Source organism: Archocentrus centrarchus, chromosome 1, assembly GCF_007364275.1.
Source record: "Archocentrus centrarchus isolate MPI-CPG fArcCen1 chromosome 1, fArcCen1, whole genome shotgun sequence".
NCBI lineage: Eukaryota > Metazoa > Chordata > Actinopteri > Cichliformes > Cichlidae > Archocentrus > Archocentrus centrarchus.
Window position 1 is genome coordinate 6,520,825 of NC_044346.1, and position 22,330 is coordinate 6,543,154.

General features: G+C 40.2%; 2 protein-coding genes across 3 annotated transcripts in view; one reads left to right on the forward strand and one right to left on the reverse strand.

Moving 5' to 3' along the window:
- Window positions 1-436: 436 nt before the first annotated feature.
- LOC115783678 (GTP-binding protein 1-like) lies at window positions 437-16,002 on the reverse strand. 2 transcript variants are annotated; one of them, XM_030734622.1, is made up of 14 exons: window positions 15,874-16,002; window positions 15,383-15,573; window positions 14,773-14,884; window positions 12,262-12,442; window positions 9,742-9,925; window positions 9,274-9,438; window positions 9,027-9,150; window positions 8,253-8,367; window positions 7,048-7,192; window positions 4,775-4,957; window positions 4,313-4,448; window positions 4,001-4,179; window positions 3,732-3,878; window positions 437-2,209 (listed from the first exon to the last, which is right to left on the reverse strand). In XM_030734622.1, the coding sequence occupies exons 2-14, from the start codon at window positions 15,569-15,571 to the stop codon at window positions 2,087-2,089; spliced, it is 1,983 nt and encodes a 660-aa protein (XP_030590482.1). In that variant the 5' UTR covers window positions 15,572-15,573; window positions 15,874-16,002; the 3' UTR covers window positions 437-2,086. The 2 variants fall into 2 exon arrangements, with proteins under 2 accessions (XP_030590482.1, XP_030590490.1); XM_030734630.1 differs by lacking the exon at window positions 437-2,209 and adding an exon at window positions 2,818-3,000.
- Window positions 16,003-18,995: 2,993 nt separating this feature from the next.
- Window positions 18,996-22,330, forward strand: part of LOC115784957 (galectin-2-like) — a 14,202-nt gene continuing 10,867 nt past the window's right edge. Inside the window, exons 1-4 of the mRNA XM_030736372.1 lie at window positions 18,996-19,134; window positions 20,260-20,333; window positions 20,436-20,595; window positions 22,074-22,310. Of these exons, the coding sequence (XP_030592232.1) occupies window positions 19,132-19,134; window positions 20,260-20,333; window positions 20,436-20,595; window positions 22,074-22,220 (384 nt within the window). The 5' untranslated portion in view covers window positions 18,996-19,131 and the 3' untranslated portion in view covers window positions 22,221-22,310. The remainder of the gene's footprint in view (window positions 19,135-20,259; window positions 20,334-20,435; window positions 20,596-22,073; window positions 22,311-22,330) is intronic.

Consider the following 22,330-nt stretch of genomic DNA (forward strand, 5'->3'; position numbering starts at 1 on the left):
TGCAGCTGCTCAGTCGATCACCTGACTGAGCTGTATTTCACTGGCTGAAGACAAACCCAAAGGCAGAAACACACTTAAGGCAGCTGCAGTAATGGTCTGGAGAAAAAAAAAAGGTGGTGATACCCATGGATTCCAGGTTTCAGGGATCACAGATCATAAAGGATTCTCAAGCAATCCTTGAGCCCCTGAAAATAGGGTTTCTGCATGGCTGTAGTTTGTGAAGGGTTATCAGAATATTCTGGTTCATCCCTTCGAATTGAAGCTAATACTGTATCCGGATTGTTTTCGAATCTGCTGCAGCAGCATACGGATATAAAAGTGCGAAAACTGTGTCACTGTCCAAGCATTTACCAAACTGTACACACAAACCATCTCTTCAAATAAACATCCATGCACTACTGGTAAAATGAAAAGAGATAGAAAGGGAGTAATGATATCTTAGTTCAGTGTGTTTATGAGGGTTATAAAGCAGGTAATTCAAAGACTCTCAGACCAGACTGATCAACATTAAGTCATTATGAATATGAGGGGAGATTGTTTCTTCTTTAGGAACACCAAAGGGCTGTGACAACCACTAACACGACCACCGTCCCAATATAAACACATCTGTTAGAGAACCCACTTTTAGAAAACCAGCGGGAAACATCTGTAGAAAAAAAAAAAAGGTTCTAGTTTTCTGCTGCTTCCTTTAGTTTGAGGTCATCAATGGTATATTGTTGTGTTATAAGACACAATACGACATGACTTGCATTATTCAACTGTACAGGCTTAGCTTATGTTTACAGTTTCTGTTACATGTTTGGCCCAATAAAGACTAAAAACTGAGCCACAAACAGCAGTATTACTGACTCCGTATGTACCCTAAAAATATTTGAATGCTGGTGACTTGTGGTCACGTTTGTTTGTGACATCTGAAGCTTCAAATTGAACTGGACTCTGTATGAATATGCTCAATCATATGAAGAACAAACATAATGTGCAACACAAATTTCAGTTACTGAAACTTTCTCTGCTGCCTTTTGACACCATGTGAGCTTTTTTTCATTAAATTAGTAAATACTTTTGAGTTTTTTGTTCATTGTACTGGATCAAAATGGAATTGTGCTCAAGGTCCTCTGCCTGCTTTGCTTATTTATCAGGCAGAGTTAACGAGTTCAAAAAGCACTTGAAGTATATTAAAATATGACAAATGCTGCTTTGCCACTAGAAACTCCACATGAAAAAAGGAAGGATGATTCAGAACTTTTCTCTTTTGGCTTCTTGAACTTCATCTAGAAAAACTGCAACACAGGCTCTTAGAAAAACGACTTCAGTAAAAATATCAACATTGCAGGGTTAAACATGGGGCCACATGAGCACTTAAACAGTTCTAGTTCTTTTGTGTGTACAAATAGATGTTTCATAACAAGTGTTGCATTCACAGCTACTCTCAGGGTAAGAACACGTTTCTGTTCATCTCTATTATTACTAACAGATCTTCAGCAGTAGATTTTCCAGAGAACAGTTTGTAGCTGAACCCCAAACCAGAGGTCAAGTACACTAACGTAGCAGCTACATCTGATACTTTAGTATTAAATCCCTTTCCGTTCAATTAATTCCAAATACAAATTTATACTGCTGGGCTCAATAAGGAGGAGCTTTTGAAAAAAAAAACAAAAAACGAACTGCTGAACACAATCTACCTCCTCCACTGACCAATGTTAATAGACTCCAAGCCTGATACCATCTCAAAGTCACATTAATGACAGAACACAAGAAAACGTAGAACAAGGAAAATCAGGATGACCGACGGAGGGAACAGAGAAAGCCTCAGGCAGCAGACAGAGTCGGGGAAGTGACTGATCCCTCTGCTGGACAAACAGATGAGGTAAACACTTCCTGAACAGCTGTGTTAAAACAGGGAGCCCGATTAAAACTTCTTCATTTTTTGATAAATACGATGCTCTCTTGATTCGAACCATTTGCTAATTCTTTTTTTATTAAAGAAACGTTTTGCAGCAGAGGCCCCCCACAGTCACTTTCCCTCCCTGTGAAGAGATGATGATGACGATGATGAGAGGCTGTGAAGAAACCTAAGGTTGTGCTTTTAGGCTGTGCCTGCTGCTCCTGTAGGCATCGCCGTAGAGACCGCTGTAGTGTTCATGCCTTTCCCTCGATGTCTCTGACCACCTCTCCTCCGTCCCCCTCCTCCTCCTCCTCCCGACTTGAGCTGCAGACAGACAACAGCACCGTGAGCCAGCGGTTCGGTGAAATCAGGTTTGAAATTAACTGCAGACAGCAGGTAAAATGTGTTTGCCCACAACAGCCAAGATGCACTAAAGAGCAACAGGAACTCCTTTAAAACAGGTTAAGAGGGTGAGAATGAGGTTAGAGGTTCTCTGAGGGGAAGAAATAAAATGAAAAAGGAAAGAGTAATATTTCAGAGTTCAGTCCAGGATTTTTTTTAGTGGATGTGTTAAACACCCTACAAGTACAGGAGTTATTTGCTGCATTTAACAGAAGTGCAATTATTGCATTTTAGACAGGGTCACAGAAAACCCTGTAATTGCACAAATGGTGTGTCTGAAAAATAAAATCACAACCTACATTTTAAAAAAGCTAACATATAGAAACACAAGTTGCATTTTTGCAATTTTAATTGCTACATTCACCGGGGAGAATTCAAAATGAGTGTGGTTAAAAATATAAGAACAATTAGGGAAAAATCCAACCATTTTTTTTTTTCTCTAGCAGCTCTACGCTTTCTAAATCAAAAACCACTTGGATCCAGTTCAGTAAGTAAACACTTGCTACTTGCAGTACAGCAGCTTCCTGGTGTGACTGTGTACATGTTGTGAATATAAAGTAGGACTGTGCTCAAAAAAAGAGTATGCATGCCAAGAAAACATCTGCAACAGAACATCCAAACTTAAGGAGACGCCATCATGACTCCCACAAAAACTTCTTTACCTTGTTTTCTTTGTTGCCATCGTTACACAGAGGCTCCTCCTCTGCCACTGTCTGACGCAGCATGCCAAGACAGGGAGGGAGGGAAAAGAGATAACAGCGAGAAATGAAAGGGTTAAAATTGAAGGAAAGAGAATGCAGAGCAAAAAGAGCAGCGAAGGGGAGTGAGGATCAGATGGCAAATGAGGGGACGAGCGTAGGCGAATGTGGAGATGACGCTGGAGGATGATGGACAGGGTAGGAAGGCAAAGTGGCAATAACTAACTAATAATATGATTGAAAAATTAAAAGTCATTTGGAGCAATAAGGTGAAAGTGGCAGACATTAAGTAGCAGATTTAAGCATTGTGAAGAGGAGAGAGAAAAGATTTCTTCAAACACAAGGTTGAATGCAATTGGCACACTAGTAGTGATGACTTTTGAGTCAACCAACAATAACTGTTTGGCATGAACAAAAGAGGGGAGCGACCAAAGCCACGGAGATGGGGGGACGTTACAGTAATGATGACCAATGGGAAGCCTATGGCTGAAAAAATCCAAGCAAGCATCCAAGAAATGTTTCTGCTGCTCCAGATAAAACAAAAAGGCGGCGCTCAGAGAATGGATTACAGGATCGACTGCAAGGACAAATGTCATGAATGCATATAGACAGTGTTTGTGCCTGGAAGGGAAAACAAAAATTCAGCGCTGCAAGCTTAAATTTTCACTCAGTGTTGGACACATAAAAAACCACAAACTGCTAAAACATGCAAATTTTAAGGATTTTCTGAGAGCAGTTTTACTCACTGGTAGCTGTGCTGTGGCAGGACTAGGTGGCCGTGCTGCTGACCCGGTGTCCTCATTAGCTGTTGTGGCCTCTTTGGAACCCTTTTTACTGGCCTGAGACTTGGACTGCTGGGCCTTAGCTGCCTGGGTGTTCACTGAGTGGAGAAGCTGAAATTGCACACACAACCTGTGTTTGTTACACCAGTATTAACATAATATTAAATGAGATTCAATTACAAGATAATTGATGGTTTAAATGGAACCAGAGCAGTAAGCATTAGCTCCAGTACCTTTGTAATGCTGCCTACAGCTTTGGTACGTCCTTCCCTGAACACTAGCTTCTGGTCACAGTGCAGGTATTCAGGGGTTTTGATGAAACGAAAGTGGACTGTGGCTTTGTCCCCTGTCCTCAGACAGTCTTTGTTCATTGACAGGATTGTGGCTGTCTGCCTAATGCTGCCACAGTGGACTAGTGATACAGAGGGAGAGTGACACAGTTAGTGACTGGTAGAAAATTTTTCAGGCCATGTATTTTTATTTCAGAAAAAGCAACTGAAGACAGATTGGCTTTTACAAACATTTGAGCGTCTGCATTTACTAACCCATGGCCTGGTATCTCGGGGATATTGTGGTCGGATGGTGCAGCACCAAAATCTCAGCTTCAAATTCCCAGGTAGCCTGTGGCATCAGCTTGGGGGAAACCATCACCATTCCTTTCCTTATAGATGATCGTTTGATCTGGGAAGATGGAAAAAACAGCAGGAGCAAAGGAAAAAGAAATGAAGCCAGGGGATTGGTGAAGACAAAACTGAATTAAAGCCAGAACACTACCTGATTTCACTCTTTGGGATTTGCATGTATTATAAAACTGATTCTAAAGTTGGGAAACTAATTCATATGCATATAACATCTCAAAGTTTCTGAATAATTATCCTCTTCAGAAGTTTTTAAAACTTCTTGTAAAGTCATCAGCTGTGTTTTTGCTCTGGTTTTGTACTGATATGTAAAAAGAATTCAACTGTGTCATGATGGTTATAGTGCAAATAAATTATTTCCCTACAGACCTTTTTGAGGGCGAAGGATGCTGTCTGTCCACCGCGAACCTCTCTGACGGGCATCCTCTTGCGGTGGATGGACTTAACTGCAATGGGGATGAAAGTGCCAAGTGGGTCTGGGCCTAGGAGCAGTGTGTCATTGAGTCGTATCAATCCACGTAACGTAGTGCCTGAAACTACTGTGCCTACACCCTGCAAAGATAAAGTCAACATCAGGTCATGTTAGGTCAGGGGTGCTTCTTTTCCCTTGGTGCTCTTCTTATGTCTAAGCCACAACCAATCATATTGGTGTAAACAGAAACTGTACAAGAATTCCAACTTTCCTACATCCAAAATCATCCCTTCACATTCAGACAGTACTAATCTATGCACCCCTGTTCACCAATAACTGCCTGCTTTACTGGAAAACTGGTGTGAAAATGTGCAGCATGTCCTTGTTCTTATAGTGAGCTCTGCTGTTCAGAGGAGTGACAGTCTTATTCTGTAGATCAAAACACTGCCAGTGTTTTGTCAATGCAGTGACAGGCACACATAAACACAAGGTTATGACATGACACAGCTGCTGGAAGACATATGAGCCTTTGCACTAGCAGTATCCTTCAACAGCAGAGATTTAAACTGATATTTTCTCCCTTCAGGTCTTGACTTACTCATTAAGAGCCAGATTTAATAAGTGGGGCAAATTAGTGGAACGTTTTGCACATATTTATGCAAAACAATAAGCACATTTATGAGCACAGATGCAGTCAGTTGATTTCAATGACAACCAATGCAATCGAGCAAAAACAGCACAAATTAAAGCGTCTGAAACACTCATACATGATGAGGGAGTGAGTAATCAACTTACAGTACAGTGTTACAGTGTAAGCACAGACTGTGTTTCACTCTGGTAACAGCGTGTAAAGTCAAGTCGATGGGAGGCGGGTGAAAGAGAACTGATACTTTTGGATGTGAGTGTGAACTCTTCTGTTAGCGATGAGGACTGAGCGCAGCTTTGGAGGTTGGGGCAGCTACTCGGGATAAATCTGACAGCTCATGTGGAGTGCAGGATTTACTCAGAGAAGTGCTGCTTTATTACAAACATGTCTGGCACGTAAACCTGAATTCTATGTGTAAATGTTCTACAAATGTTCTGTAGAATGTGCAAAAGAACAGAGAACATTATTTATTATCAAACCTTGACCAATCTGTGTATTAATGAACTGATCACTACTGCTCCATGTCAATAAATTCAATTCCATTTAATTCCATTTATACAGCACCAACAGTCTCCTCAATGGACTATATATTGCTAAGTAAAGACCCTACAGCATTACGCCACAAGTTGGCGGTGTAGGTATAAGAGTCGCCACCATAGTGTGCCAGTACCTCCCGTTTTCAAGAAGTGGCGTTCAATCCAAGCCCTTAAAAACTTTGTGGATGATGTCATCTGATGATGATGAACAGGAGTAGAAAGATCACGTCCCCTTGACGGACGCCAGTTTGAACAGTGAACTCTTTGGACAACTCATTTCTGATTCTAACTAAGCTGGATGAGCCGCCGTGGGCTGATTTCAGTAATTCATGATTGTCTCCCATTTTACTTTTGACCATTCTAGAAACCACGAGCGAGCCTGCAGTTTGAGAGCAAAATGCTGTAATGGGACGATACCAAAAGGTCTGAGCCACCTTAACAGCTGTATTTTGTCACACATTTAGATATTGTAGGTAACAGATCAGAGAGAAGGTTTAAAAAAGCAAAAAACATGAAACTGATTTGTCATGTTGAAGCTCTATATGTGTACACTGCTGAGTTAAGACAAACAGAGGCTTATTTGTAGAAACCTGACTAAGAACACCCTCCCTCTAATGTTCCTTTCATAGTTTTTCTTTTGTACAGAGAAGTAGAAATATGCAGGGCTTGGCTCGTAACATTTCGGATGAGGACTCTGTAAAGATGTACAGGAACTACAGGAAGAAAGCCAAATATTTGTGCTCGCAGATTTGACCGTTTCTCGAGCGCTACTGGTGCACTCACTCAGGTAACCCATAAAAAAATTTAAGACTCCTAGAAGCAACTGTCACAGCAACATCATGTGCAAAATAAGATTCTTTGTTTCACAATTTTTCACAATAATAACAACAACTTTGTCCACACTTTTCAGTCTCAAACTTGTTATTGTGCCTGTTAGTATTTAACCCCAGAGGAAGGCTTAGAGCATTAATAAATCTGCCCCTTATACCTCTATCAACAATGGCTTTCATTAAGTTGCCCTGTTAACATCCACGACTGTATAACTTACTGGTACTGAATACGTGTCATCTATTTGGAACTCTGCAGGCTCGTCATTGCTAAAGGTGGTCCGAGAAGAGAGGAGGTTCAAGAACATCTTCAGCAGGTCCATGTTCTCCCCTGTCACATTTGAGATCTGGAATATTGGACACATCCTGGAGAGACGAAGAGCGAAAAGAACAGGAGAAATAATTTAAAAAAAAAGACCCTCCATTTGTTTAACTAATGCTGCAATTAAAAGGCAAAACACAGCAAAACATTTAGTGTCAAACACTTATAGAGAATTACAACTTGGTACTTCAAGCCAGTGTCAGTTAATATCTCCTTTGCCTAAATGGGCTTAAGCAAGACTTTTAAGCTTCTTGCCTCAGGGATGCTGCTATTTGAACAACCCATCTGACCTCCCAGTGGGTTGGATGGCAGATTCCCTAAAGGGACTGATAAAGCAGCACATGAATATTTACACAAGAAGACATGAAACTCCACAGTAGAAGTCTGGAATAAATTAAAGAGGCAAGGGAAAGCTGTTTAAGAAGATACCCACCTGGCCTATCACCCTAAAATAAAAGCAGCACCACCCACCACCTCATTGTGTTAAGGTAAATCGCTGCATTTAAAATTCTTTTAAATATCCGATTTAACCATTCGTTCTTTTTCTATTAAACTGCTGAAGGCTGAGTATAGTAACATGATATACTGTAGTGCACAGCACACACCACCAGAGGTCAATCAACAAACAGAAACCAGTGTTGAGACAGTTCTGATTTGAGCCCATGTGGACAAAGCTGTGTGCAGCCTTTGTTTAAACACTTTGATAATATGGACAGCACAATTATAATGCTCTTGAGGACCTGAATGAATAATCACACAGCCTGGAATGCAGTCACCCAGCAATGCTCCCACCTAAAGCCGGACAAAGTCAATATGCTTTTCCTTTTGGTATAATTAGCTCTGCTAGTAGAGGATCTACAGGTATAAAGAAGTAAAATTAAGTTGAAACAGACAGTTTTCCTTTAAAGTGAATATAATATCATCTTCTCCATATGTGTTTGTTTTTTGCCTACTTCCATTAAATGTGCAATTAAACTCACACACAAAAAAAAGTTTGCCTGAGCATTTTAAAACACAAAAATAATTTTTTACCGTGTCATCTGCATGTATTCTGTCATTAATCCCATCTTTCCACCTTCCTGCTCACCTGTTTTCCGGTCTTACCTCTCAGAGCTGAAGTTGGAGGCTGTGACAATGACATCATCCTTGTTCTGCACCAGCACTGGGATTTTCCTGCAGCCTGGTGACTTCAATAACCTTTGTAATAATTTAAGTGTCTCTGCAGAAAAACATGGACTAATTTGTAAAGAACACAAAATTTCTTACAACCAAAAACAACACTTACCACAAAATCTGAACACACACAAACAACTCGAAAGATTTAAATGAACTGACATTTTTTTAAAGACATGAAAACTGGAGAAAGCACCAAGGTTTTATTTTTTTTAAAAAGCAATCCTTTTATTTACTTTTGCTTTAAAAGCATATTTAATCATATTTTACATGTTGTCTTAATTACTACCACTTCCTTTATTTGCTCTTCTAGTAGTTTGTTTTTGTGAACTTCTTTCTCTTTTTATTTCACGTCAAAGGCCTTCAAGCAATTTAGTGTGTTTTATTTTCTGCCCAGAGATGCTTTTTTTAGTTATTGCTAAGTTTCACGAACTCTACCTTAACATTACTAAAGCAGAGCCATGAAATGTATCACATACCTTTGTATTTACTGTCTTTAACAACACAGCTGTGTCTATGGTATGGCTGTGTTATAATCATTGCTGTGGGAATAGATATTATTCTGAATTTGCAAAATGATATTAATCTCACTGACTACTGCCTCACTGTGAGCATTAAGTTATGAAACTAGCAACTAAAGCTGTAGAAGAAAGCAGCTGTTGTTGAGCTCTAATGCTAATACGTCTTGAGGGTTAGTCACCTTACCTTGCAGGATGTTAGCCGGGCACATGTCTATCTTAGTAACCACAACAAACACGGGTACATTTAGGGCCAATGCTAGACCCAGGTGCTCTTTGGTCATGCCAACAATGCCAGCATTGCTGCCAACCTAAGCGGAGGGACAGGAAACAAAGAGATGAACGGTAAAATATGTGAGGTCAACAACAGGAACAGAAACTCACAAAAGATTTGGCAGTAAATGGTTAAAGCATAAACATTCCATCTCTCTCACCATGAGCATGCAGAAATCAGGCAGGTGACCCGTCATGCCAAAGACGGTGGTCTTAAGGTACTTCTCATGCCCAGCTAGGTCAATGAAGGTGATGACCTTGGAGGATTTCTCACAGATCTTAGTCCAGTCTAAACCCCCACCGTGGCTGTCAGGCTTGTTTACCACCTAAAGAAACAAGCCGACAGAAAAAACACACCTTACAGAGGAACTGAAAAAACATAGGCTGAAACTCTGAAAGAAAGAAAAAAGCATCCTGGACACCCTGGACAGGTGACCAGCCTGTCGCAGAGCTAACACAGAGAGACAGACAACCATTCACAATCACACCTACAGGCAATTTAGAATCACCAATTAACCTAAGCCCACTAAGTGCGTGTCTTTGAAATGTGGGAGTAAGCCAGAGTATCCAGACAGAACATGCAGACTCCTCACAGAAGCTGCAGTTTGCATTAACTGGCAGCAGCTCACCTGTCCTTCCTGATCAAAGCCCAGGATATCATTGCCCACACTGCTCGTCCTCCCACTCTCCATCTCATGTTTGTGCCTGAAGAGCTTCTGGCGAGCGAAACCTCTGCCATTGTCCAGCTCACCATGGGTCAACACTCCCAGGAGGGTGCTCTTTCCAGCATCTACATTCCCAACAACAGCCACTCTGGAAACAAGATAAAAGAACAAAAAGAGTGAAAAACATAAGTTTCAGTATAGGGGACTGTATGCAGAGCCATTACTTCAGACCACTATAGTGAGGAAAGGCTACATGAGCTTAAACAGCGAGATAGCCTGTTGATATGAGATAGCCTGTTGGATGCATAGAGAACTATCAGTTGAGCCTTCAGCTAATGTGGCCTGCCACTGAGATCAGCTGATCTGCTGGGATTGCAGCTGAGCTTGACTTGACAAATCTTCTCCCCACCTCTAAATCCTTTCATTGAGTCTGTGTAGGTTCTCAGTCATGCAAAAGGCTTCTTTGGTTCTTAAAAAATACATTAATAAATAATAAAACTGATGTGGAGTTCCAGGTATTTTACTGAACCTAAAAAGAAGTCCAATCACCTTCAACCCAAGCATTTAAGGCCTTTCATCGAGCCTGAACCTAGATCTGCTGTTTTTTTTTCTTTTCCACTAATGACTTTGTCAATTTCTGTTCTTGTATATTTGATTATAACAGACTGCAAGTGAACAAATATCCTCCACTCAACCTACAATACAAATAAAGGCTAATTTAAATCAAACTCAGGAAGAAATCATTTTCAGCTCTCTAAATTAAATACAACATAAATGAAACCCAAATTACGCACAAAAAAAAATACGAAAAGACAAACTGACATTAAATAAATATTTATCAGCTACTTCAGATACAACAAGGGCCTGTGCAATAATAAATCATCATCTGTCACAAACAGGCTAATGTATTTGTTTTCTGTTTTATTGCTATTGTGTAAATATAGAAAACAGGGACTGAGCTATGAAGTATGGATACAGATATCAACAATATCAAGTACAGCATAAAAGTAGTGTAGGGTTATCTCCCTGTAACTGAGTAGACCTGTAACCAGTAAAACTGCGTACATGTGCAATTCTCCAACTGGGTTAACTTGCATCAGCAAAGTTATGAAAGAACACTGCAGCATTCTCAGTTGGGCTTTGCTTCTTTGTTCTGTGTACTGCAACATGTTTCTACATGGTAAGGAAAACACAGCTGCAGCAGTAGTTAAAAGGTACAAAAAGAAAGTGACTGCCCTCAAGATATGACTCCTCTTGCAGCCTCAGGCTGAGAAACAGACAGGTACATGATTCTGACTTGACGCAAGGGTTATCTGTGCTCAGGTAAGTGATGGATAATGCACAAAGTAAGCCTCTGTGGACATTGTGCAAGAGGAAAAACTCTACTCACACAACTGCAAGATCAAACATGGAAAGAAACTTGATGAATTTTGGGAGAACATGGTTCAGCCAGTAAGACTAAGATTACTTGTGCCGATGAGATAGGGTCCAGCATGTTTGATATGAAGCTGGCCAGATCTACCGCAGCGAATGCACAGTGACCTTGAAACATTGGGCTGGTGCTGTGCTGATTTGGAGCTGCAAGAGTGCAAAATGTTTAGAAGATTACATCTGATCTATATACAATAGGTGTTTTAGATTCTATTTGTTTTGTGTGTGTGTGTGTGTGTGTGTGGGGGGGGGGGGGGGGGGGGGGGGTTTAAATAACAGTCGAATATCTTCTATTGCTTCTCCATTGAGTCTCTTCCTGTGGATGAACTCTACTTCCTGTCAGGTCTCATCCTGCTGAAGGTTCTGGTTAGAGTGGAGTTGGAGGTTTGGACAGGCTTTTGGGGGAAGCAGTTGAATGACAGAGGATCACCACAAGAGCAACATGGCCAGTGAGTCAGCCAACAGTCATAAAAGTGTGAGGAAGATTAGCAGTGACTGAACTTTTCAAATAAGAGCAGGGGACTGTCCATGAGTAAATCGATCATGCATGGTGCAGATGGATAAATGACATAACAATGTTAAAATGAGCCATCAAATTACTAATGTGCCAGCCCAATACAAGTCTACATGTGGAAAACACTGTATAACCAAATACTGAATGAACAGATAACTCCCAGACTCCCAGATTTTACCAACATGTCCATTGACCTGAATTCAACAGAGCACCTTAGGAATATTTGAAAGTGAAATGTAGAACAACAAAACTCCTGCAGGAAAGAGCAGCTAAAAAAAGAACCTGTGAAGAATTTCATAAAATCAGCCCATAAGTTTGTGCCAGACTGGATTCCTCTTTGTCTAAGACACAGGTGTCAAACTCCCAGCCCCACCCCCTACTTCCAGTCCATGAATTGATGTCAAAGACATTGTACTCAAATAACCTGGCATTCAATTACAGCAAAACCAAACAGCCAACTTATGCAGCTAACAAGGCAAGTGAAAATTTCTAATGACTCTCTTTCCTACACCACAGAACCTCTCCTCACATATTTTTACCTGACTTCTAGGAAATCCTGCTCGCCCACACGTCGACGGATGAGGTAGTCCCGAATCTTTCCGCCAGTGTCTGTCCTTTCTCTCAGCAGGATTAAATCAGCCTCAGTCTGTTCACACAGTGACTGCACCGTGGCTACTGACGCCTCCATGTCTTTTTCATCCAGACCATAATCACCTCCATCTAAACACAGAGTAGGAGGAAGAAAGGAGTTACTCTGATGCAGGACAGAGTGGGAGCAATGTATCATTTAATGTATGCTTTTAGAAAAAGCAATTTCAGGAGAAGCCACACCCTTGGAATATTGGTATCTTCACTGTTAACAGTGCGACACAGGAATGTTAGTAACATGTAATATGACAACTGGGAGGACAAATGCCAACCTAGAAGCAGAAGAAAGAGGGAAAAACAGGTGGTGTTTAAAGAAAAGATGGGAATAGGTGTAGAGAAATAAGAACACTTCAATTACTGAGGCCACAGCAATTCCCAAAATAACTGAACCACAAGCAGCTTTCAAGAGAAGCAGGATTATAGTTTTTTTTCTTTCTTTTTTTTCTCTAAACACTGCATGCAGATGTATCTTATAGTAACTCTACATTTTCAAAGAAACCTATTTATCTGCTAAACAGGTAAAGAATTTTTCATTAATCCACCAGTCACTACCTTTATGGCCAGAGTAGCTATAATTGGTGCCTGCCCCGTCCACTAAATGCAACTATGTTTGACTGACAAACAGCCATGTCAGCAAACCAGTCAGTTCCATGTCCAACCAGTCAGACGGCCATCTGTACTGATATTTTCTATGTACTACTGCACTAGTGACAGTGTCTGTGCTGACCATGGATAAAGTGACACCCTCCTACATACTCTGGGTCAGACATGTGTGCTGAGCAGAGGACTTCAGAATAAAAGCTAAACAGCAAACAAATTGGATTAGCTGTCTGGGAGGCCCAGAAGTGATGACACTGCTACAACACAATAGTGACTCAACATTTTACTGAAATATACTTATAAAACTACTTTCCCTAACAGTTTCTATGGAAATTAAATTATATTTGCTGTACCCTTTAGCCATATGTATGAATATATGTTTATGGATAGTTAATATGTTCTAGATGCCAGGGGCCTGACATGATGTAATTGTAGATTTTTCCTTTGTCTTTCAGGTTTCAGCCTATTCTAAAAATAATGCGCCTGCTAAAAGTCTTTGGTGCCACCTATGGGATATGCCGAACACACACACACATCAGATGACTGTAAAGATAACCTCAAACCTTAAGTCCTAAATTAATATTTCCTGCCATTAATCAATAAGATACATTTTCCTGGTGCTGACAGATGATTTAGAATAAAAATCTAACTTGTCAATAGTTGAAACTGAATATTAACTGCCTGCCTTTTGTGTATTTTTTTGCCACGTTACCCTATTTTATGATCTATATCAGGGCTGCAGCTATTGAATATTTTAATAGTCGAGTATTCTACTGATTATTCCATGGAGTAGTCGAGCAATCTGGTAAGAAATGCTTTTGTCTTATTAACAATCAATAATAAATACTCAAAACAGAAAAAACATAGGTCTATTCAAATAAACTGCTTGTTGCAATTTCTAAAATGGAAACCAATGTTTTAATAGTTTAACTGCAAACAATATCTGCCAAAAGAACTAAACCCTTTCATTGTGTTTACATACCATATTAAAATCTCATTTTGTGAAGAAAACACTTTCTTAAATACAAAAATAAATAAGGCATACACACAAACAAAAATGAAGCATAAAATAAAATACCCTTTCCTCTTGGAAGGCTTTTTTGAATTAGTAGGAGGCAAAAAATAAATTAATTAATTAAAAAAAAACTGTTCTGACAGCGTTGTATCTCCTGGATGAGGTAGATTTGGTGTGTGTTCATGTGTATGCGAGTATATCAGCATTTTTACCTGTCTGTCCTGTGCTTTGATGCAACGTTTCCCGCTGCAGAAAGCAGACATTCTCATGGTGTAGATATTAATAATTACTATCAATAATTTATTTTAACAATAATTCAGCATCCAGCCTAACAGCACAGGGTCAATGACTCAGAGTTTTACTGTCCCGTGTATAATTTTACTGGCCTTAAGAAGAAAAAAACATTTTTTAATATTTTAAAATGTAAGAATCTAATAGAATATAATTAGTATAATTTATTTATATTTATATTAATCAGAATATGCTAAATAATGTTACTAATGCCTTGAAATGAATATGGTCTCGTACACCCTCTGGACCCCTTTAATCTTTTACTCACGTGTGGTCCTAAATACGTTTCTACTGCAGGTCTTTTTAGTTGCTAATGTGGGTGAAACACTCATGTTTACATGGTCAGCTCTACAGAGTCCTGCATTAAACGAGGCATTGAAGCCAAAAATTTCCATTCACTAATTTTTGCAATCGAGATATTCAAGTTACTCAAGGAATCGTTGCAGCCCTAATCTATATATATTACTGAAATTCAACAGAAGTTGCTAACTCTTACCTGAGCCCATCCCAACCACATAGATTGTCTCTCCGCAGCCTTCATCTATCCGCTCCCTCAAGTGTCTTAGTAATGAGTCATACTGTTCCCCCGTTGGACTCACAAGGACCAGCTGAAAGGTTAGAGACAGCAGACAAGACAATAGCTAAAGATCTGCAAAAGTCAGACAGGGCAAACAAAGTTAAGTCTTCACTGAGTGTGTATAGTGTAAGTCAGTACCTCAACAAGTAATAAGTATTTGCTATGTATTCTATACACAGTAAAGTTTTTTTTTTCTGGTTCAGTCTGGATGCAGGATGCTTCAGGATGCGCCATTCAACAATATAAAAGTGACTGCAAAGTTTGCACATACAATAGATGTACCACATGTCTAGTATCCTGCCGGCTGGATGTAATTACATATGGAGTGCAAAATACTGTACGTGTCACTTTCTAGGCTGTTGCATAGCCAGCATAAAATGCACCGTGCGAAACTTTCAGGCAGCTTGGATATAGTAATATTACTATGTTACTACGTGGCATTCATCCACAGAATTAAAACAGAGAGACAACAAAAACTGTGCTCATTAAAACATAACGTTTCAACGTGCAATTTAACAATGAGGCCCACCTTGCTACTTAAGTCTAAATGATCCGCGGGCTCTCCGTTTGTACCCTCGCCGTCTTCAAAGCCGTCTCCGCCGCACGGATCCTCGGTACAACCCCGGTCCGGTGCAAACATACAAGCAGGTACTATGGACTCCGCTGCTGGTACTGTACCCGGGCGTAACGCTGGTTCTGTCGCCGTTAACGACGCCATTTCTAGAAAGAGGAGGAAAATTGAAAAAACATTAACTAACTCTTCTTATTTGTTTGACTTCAATGGCTAACAGTTAGCCATTAGCAATGACAGAAAGTTAGGCTGGTTATCAGAGCCAGCTAGCACAGGCTAACCAAACATCGAACTTGCTGTTATGATATTTAACAACTTAAAAAGGGGAAAAAGCGAGGTTTTAATAAATCTACATGTGTCATGACGACTACATGTTCATACTTTTATGCATTTAAACTGTTAATGAAGCTGAATCATATAATACAATCTCTTAAGAAATGAAAGCATACCAGAAGTTGCTAGCTAGCTGACAGGCTAACTTAGTTGTTTACTCTGGTTGGCTTCGCTTGCTTGGCAATGACTGTATGACACGCCCATCAAAACAATGACGCCAAGGCATTGGCTACACTATTCATAGCCACGCCCACGGCTGAAGTACAATACATCAGCGTGTTGCCACACAACTCACACACGAACACTCAACAATGAAACACACTCTTTCTATTACATAATGTGCATAATAAGGAAAGTGTACATTTTGAATATTTGTAGTAATGTTCTGATTTGTTACAATAATTATCCATGCACATGTGAATTACGTGAATATAAATTAATACCATACATCACTTGTATAAAAGTACCACCACACGTTCATATAAACATACTTAACATTTGGGGTGGCTGTAGCTCAGGAGATAGAGCAGGTCACCTACTGATCGGAAGGTCGGTGGTTCGATTCCTGGCTATTCCAGGCTGCATGCCATTATATCCTTGGGCAAATACTTAACCCCAAGTTGCTCTCCGATGCAAGCATTGGAGTGTGAATGTTAGATAATAAAAGCACTTAGTTAATCATGGAAGTGCTTGTATGAATGGGTGTGAAGGGGATAATATAAGGGGATGTATAAGCACTTTGAGTGCTCAGAGTAGAAAAGTGCTATATAAGAACTAGTCCATTTACCATCTAGTCCACTTAATTCACTGTGTTTCTTCAAACAAACTGCATATTATTCCTGAATTAACTAAGTTTCCCAAATACAGACACAACTGGATCAAATGTCATTAGGCCTGATGCAGCAGTTGGACTGGGTCTGGACTCTTTGTTACAGCCCCTTAGCTTCTCCTCAGTTGACAGGTTTTTCTCCTGCAGTGGTCTTAAACATGGAGCTTCATTAGGCTGTTTTTGTGTAAGGCTCTACACAGAGCTTAAGGAGGCCTGGACTAATCACTCTGTCTCTGTCTTTTGTGTTTTACTGACAATACCACAATTTCACTAATCCATGTGCCCACGCCATGACTGACTCCACACAATGTTCATCATTATTACTCATACTTTTACTGTTGTAAAAATAAGAGTAATTATTTTTACAACAAGTATGAAAAAAATTATGCATTACAAGCATTTTATTACAAACTCATTTGCTGGTTACTTTGTGCAGGGCTTCAACACAATCACAATAATGAGGGCAACTACTTAGTATCATGCCTGTGTGGTTCCATTTGTTGTGCAACAGTCAGATACAGTAAGTCTCTTGGTGGTGTGTGTGTTTCTGTTGCATTAAAGACTGGACAACATTTCCTGCTCTCAGTGTATTGTGTAATTTTTAGTGAGCTTTTAGTAAGCTTTCAGACCTATAAGACAATTTATATTTTGTGTTCTGTAAGACTTGTTATCAATCACAGATTGCTGTTTTGTCACTGTATGCCACTGTAAAACAAGTTATCAATACCCACTCACTCATATGATGCTCCTGTCATGTCCCACATCAGACAGTTTCTGAATGACAGTTGTTCTTGTGCTGTGGTTGGAGTAAGACAAGCCTTGCCTTTTTGCATTCTACAACATCTGGGACAGCTAGTTCACTGCTAACAGAGGTATGGTGGTACAGAAATACCCTCCTTCGGTTGCTGACTCAGTGCTTTTGCACCATGCAGTTTTGTTAGCATCTTTTTTTATTATACTGCATCAAAATCACAAGGAAATACTTTGCTCCATTTTCAGTGACTCAAATTACTTCTTTGCCCCTACATCCAAAGTACAACTGAATATGTAAAGTGCAACTGATCACCCCACCATGCATGGTCAGCAAAACTTTCCTAAACAACAGACACAGTTGGGTCCAATCTAGGTTACTTTGGTGACAAAAGTATAGCCGAGTAAGGCACTGCCAGGTGTGTTTTGTGGGTCAGATATGGCAATGATTGCATGGGTCAGATGTGGCCCAATTTCACAACACACTTGATATGGCCTATATTTGATAGATCTGGAGTTACACTGAGGTAGCTGGCTCACCCTGAGTCAACACCATCATTCATCTATACATCTTTCTATTTGCTCTTACTTTTATGGGCTGTCAGTCAAGGCCAAATTTCCATCTGGGTTTTGGATTATCTTCACCTGGAGTTGCAGAATATTTTATGATACACTGATTTACAGTAAGAAATTGGGAGATATATATAATGAATTCTAGGTCAGCATTAAATTCCATGTATGCCCAACCAGAGGCTGGTTGACATTTCAAACATCCAAATAACAATTTGCCTGATGATGCTTAGTGAAAGCACAAGTAACATGAGGCAAACACGAGCACATGGAAATACAGTATATAAAGCAAGAATTTGTACAATCCATAAGAGCTGTTGCCACTGATTTTCACTAATCTGGCATACCTCAGCCTTTTCTCCTTATTTCCCTCCCTTACGAATGGCTCCTTAACAGCCACCCTTCCACTGAGACCATTAATGATGAGGCTTCAGTGAACAGCAGATCAACTGGAGGGAGAGATGCATCTGTCAGGTCCTGTCTCAGGTCTATGATGGATTTTTTTCCTGTCTCTTAAGAACAGGACTTTCAGGTACTGTTCACCTGCTGCCTGTCAATATCTGTCAAACTGTGTGGCATTTTTTTTGAAGAGTCAATGAAAGAAATTGTAACAAATTATATGTTTTTCCAACAGGCTGCTAATGACAAGGTGTTTATCATTTAAAATGGGTTCTTTGCTAAGTTGTCTGTTGTGTAGATCCAGCACTGGTTCATCCCTTGAGTCAGGATCCTTTTTATGATTGAAGGTCAGTTTTAAAGGACCCTTAAGTGTCTTGTTACATTATTCCATTATATTTGCAGCAGCACACACATCGTGCAGAAAAATAAATAAATGTGCGCATTTTCGCACCTAGCACACTATTGGTTCTGTGTTCTCCTGCACTTCCTTCAGACAGACCAGCTGTTAGGTACAGATTAGGGGTTTGTAACGGTCTGGGACACAGCAGTCCTTCTCTGGAGAAATCCTGCGCTCCATTTGGGCTCTCACAATTCATCCGCAGGACACTTCCAGCACCACTCAGTGCTTTTTTTTTTTTTTTTTTTTTTTCTTCCTGCGGCCTCTTTTAGTAAATCCGGCGCTAAGTGGTCATCGCCACACCTTTTTTGTAGCCTTCCTGCCCCCTGCGACATTATAAAAACCACTCACCTGCCTGCAGACTTTGTCACTCGAGGTACGACCCACTGAAGTTCAGACCGCTGGTACAACCCACAGAAGTCCGCCACGATGGTAAGTGGTCAGAAAGGTTCTTTCTCTACATGGACAAAAGTCTGGTTTTGCTACCTTAGTTGTGGCATTATACCGGGCTATTCCTCATGTATGCGAGTACTATTTTGATTCTGTGAGTGAATCTCAAATTAATGTCCAACTGACAGACCATGTTTTGTAAAGGTGCTGATGGCCTATATATATTATATGATTATGCTTTTTGTAAAGAATGTAGAATACCCATCTTCATCTCCCCTTTATTTAGGCCTTAAGTGACACTTAAAAAATAAATAACCACTGCATTTATTGTGGTTACCTTATAGTTATAAGTGTTTAAGGGATAATTCTCTGGCCTGGTAACAGAAGAAAGATCATAATCTGGGATTTAAAACAAACCACTACAAACTAATCTGAATAATTCAAATCCCCACAGTGATTAATAATGTATAACTTGACTTAATCTTCCAGCAAATTCCCTATGAATTCAGTGATAAAAGGCACGAATCTGAAATGGGTGGGTAGAATAAACTGAGGTATCTGTGGGTGCAGTAGAGGAAGATAGGGGCCGGTATGGTGAAGTTCACATCTGCCTATCAAATGATGCTCAGCACATGGAAACAGGGAGAGTTTATTGCTTTATTGATCAGGTGAACAGGTTCACTGCCAGGGTAGGTTTGTCATTTATATGCATATGAAACCCATCTTTGAACAGATGAACTCATTCTAGGTGGAGGCAACTATAGTGTTTGAAGATCTATAGGTCACTGTGTGGGTGTTTCTTTATATAATGACCACCTCATTGAACAAATACAACACCTTCCTGTTTCTTACTTTTACAACCGTGGGTACACTGGTTTACTTTGGTTGATCATCAACAGCTAAGATAAGAACAGCCCTGATCATCAGTTTACTCAATGCAGGGTTCCACCATCTCAAACCGTCCTGTAGATAGTTCCTAAAATGAAATATGAGCTGACTGAAAATGGTATCCCAGATCTATACACACGACTATAAGGAAGGGTTTTTATTGTGGAAGAATGAGCATGAGTACTGAAGCCAGTAGCTTGTATTTTGCCTGGTATCATGTAAAACTTGTTCTCTTCCCCCAAGAAGTGAATTCATTATAATTATCACTTTCATTTACAGAAAGTCAAGGATATGTCAATCAAGCTGGGTAATGAGTTGAAGATCCGCGTCAAACCTAGTGAGAACTGCGAGAGGTAAGTCAGCTGTCAGACGAACAGATTTAGTTATCGGTCAGGAGGAAGTGAGCCAAGTTCATGTTCCATCCACTCCTTTCCTTCTTCCCGTCTCTGTTGCAGTTTTGCCATCAACATCGGTCACGATCCTGAGAACATCGCAATGCACTTCAACCCCCGCTTTAGCAGCAACAACATCGTCTACAACTCTTTGTCCGGGGGATGCTGGGGCGATGAGATGCACGACGGGAACTTCCCATTCGCTCGTGGAGAGGAATGCAAGGTTTGTTGGTACAGTATGAAGGCACATGGCATGGCAATCTGAAAACTGTTTAGTGTAGCATATTTAATCATCGGCATACAATGCACTTTGATGAAGTATGAATTGGTTGAAGAAGTGAGGCTTTTACACGCATGACCACAGCCAGTTTAAGATAATGGCCAATGCTTGAAACACGCTGCTCGAGAACACAAAGAACAAAGGTCACTGAACTGACTCAGCAGTGCCAGCTTCTCACTGTAAATGAAAACTCATATGAGCTCACTATATCTCAATATTCTATATCAGTTAACTAAGACAGATGATATTTTAACAAATATTAAAATAAAGTACTACACCCTGCATTTACAAGCTGTTACAATTTCGTTGCCCTTAAGGGCGTAATTAATGGGTTTGGTCTCTGTGGTGTACACTGCAAGGTCAACAGGTAATCACGAAGCGCTTTATAGCCTCGTAAAACTTAATAGCTGCTGAGAAAGATAGTCCCCTGATATTTCTAGAGGAGTATTTTCTGTCAAAACCACAGCTTCATTCATCCTTTTGGTTGTGTAATAATGAAATTAAAGGGATAGTATCGTTTCTTAGAAATGGACTTGCATGAAGTGCTTTATCTATAGTCGGTGTATTATCTGTAGATAGCAGCGTGCATGGCCCCACCTGGGAGAAGCAGGCAGGTGTAACAGCACGTAACTTCAATACACTGTGGACAGAGTCAGCAGCAAAATATATCAAATCAATATCATTTTTTAAAATTTGGAAGGTGTTTCCAGTTTTATCATGCCTTCAGGCAGCCCTTTCCAATGGGGAGATGAAGCAGTTATACTCTATGCTCTCCACAAAGCTCCACGACTACTACTTTAACAGAAACAGTCATTTAGCTTCAGAGAACACTAGAGTCACTTTTCTTCCACTGCCTGATCAAATGACTCTGCTGATTTAATTCAGAACCCAGCTAACCCAATAAGACACCAGTATAGAGTCAGGAGCAGACAACAGCTCCTGTGTTCTGTGGTGTAAACTCAGCCTATTTTTGCCAAAGGACTCCAGAGGCTTTGAAGAGAGCAAAGGGATGTTTGATAGAAAGGTAAACCAGTGAGACCCTTCAAAATATAGTGGGCATAATACTTCTTTGTGGATGCACACGTGTACAACTGGGGGCACAAATGCGCTTGAGTGATCCTATTGAACAATTTTTGCATCTGCTTGGATGACACGGGCACTTTAGCTAATCTTGATATGGTATTTTAAGTGGGTCTTTTTTTTTTTTTATAGATGGCTAAAATAAGTCTTGCAACTGACTGCATCCACAGCAGCTTAGGTTCTGTCCCTGCACTTTTGGCTGGTTTAACAAAAAATGTGCAGCAGATGAAATATCTCATACAAACTCACTCAAGGGAAACCAAACTGTCCCTTTAACTAAAAGATAAATGTATTTTACCTCTCTCTTTTTCCTCCCTCTTGCTTTTTCTTACTCATGTCAGTTTTACATCAGCTTCAACAACGAGCAGTTTTACATCAAACTTCCCGATGGCACCATGATAAACTTCCCCAACCGCCTGGGAGATGTCAAGTACAAGTACTTCGATGTAAGCGGTGACGCAAGGATCGTTGGCATCAAGCTCAAGTAGAGGCTGACCTCTTCTTAAGCCGTGACCCTTCACCTGTCTACCTTTTGCTTGTTGCTAAAAGAGTCTCATGTTTTACATAACTGAGCCCAGGCCTCACTGTTCATCTTTTG

Excerpts from the sequence above, each read along its gene's own strand:
- LOC115783678 (XM_030734622.1), bottom strand. The coding sequence starts at position 15,571 with ATGGCGTCGTTAACGGCGACAGAACCAGCGTTACGCCCGGGTACAGTA. Across the intron at positions 12,443-14,772 it reads TGTGGTTGGGATGGGCTCAG|ATGGAGGTGATTATGGTCTG; the intron begins GTAAGAGTTAGC and ends CTCTGTGTTTAG. Across the intron at positions 7,193-8,252 it reads TCCAACTTCAGCTCTGAGAG|GATGTGTCCAATATTCCAGA; the intron begins GTAAGACCGGAA and ends TCGTCTCTCCAG.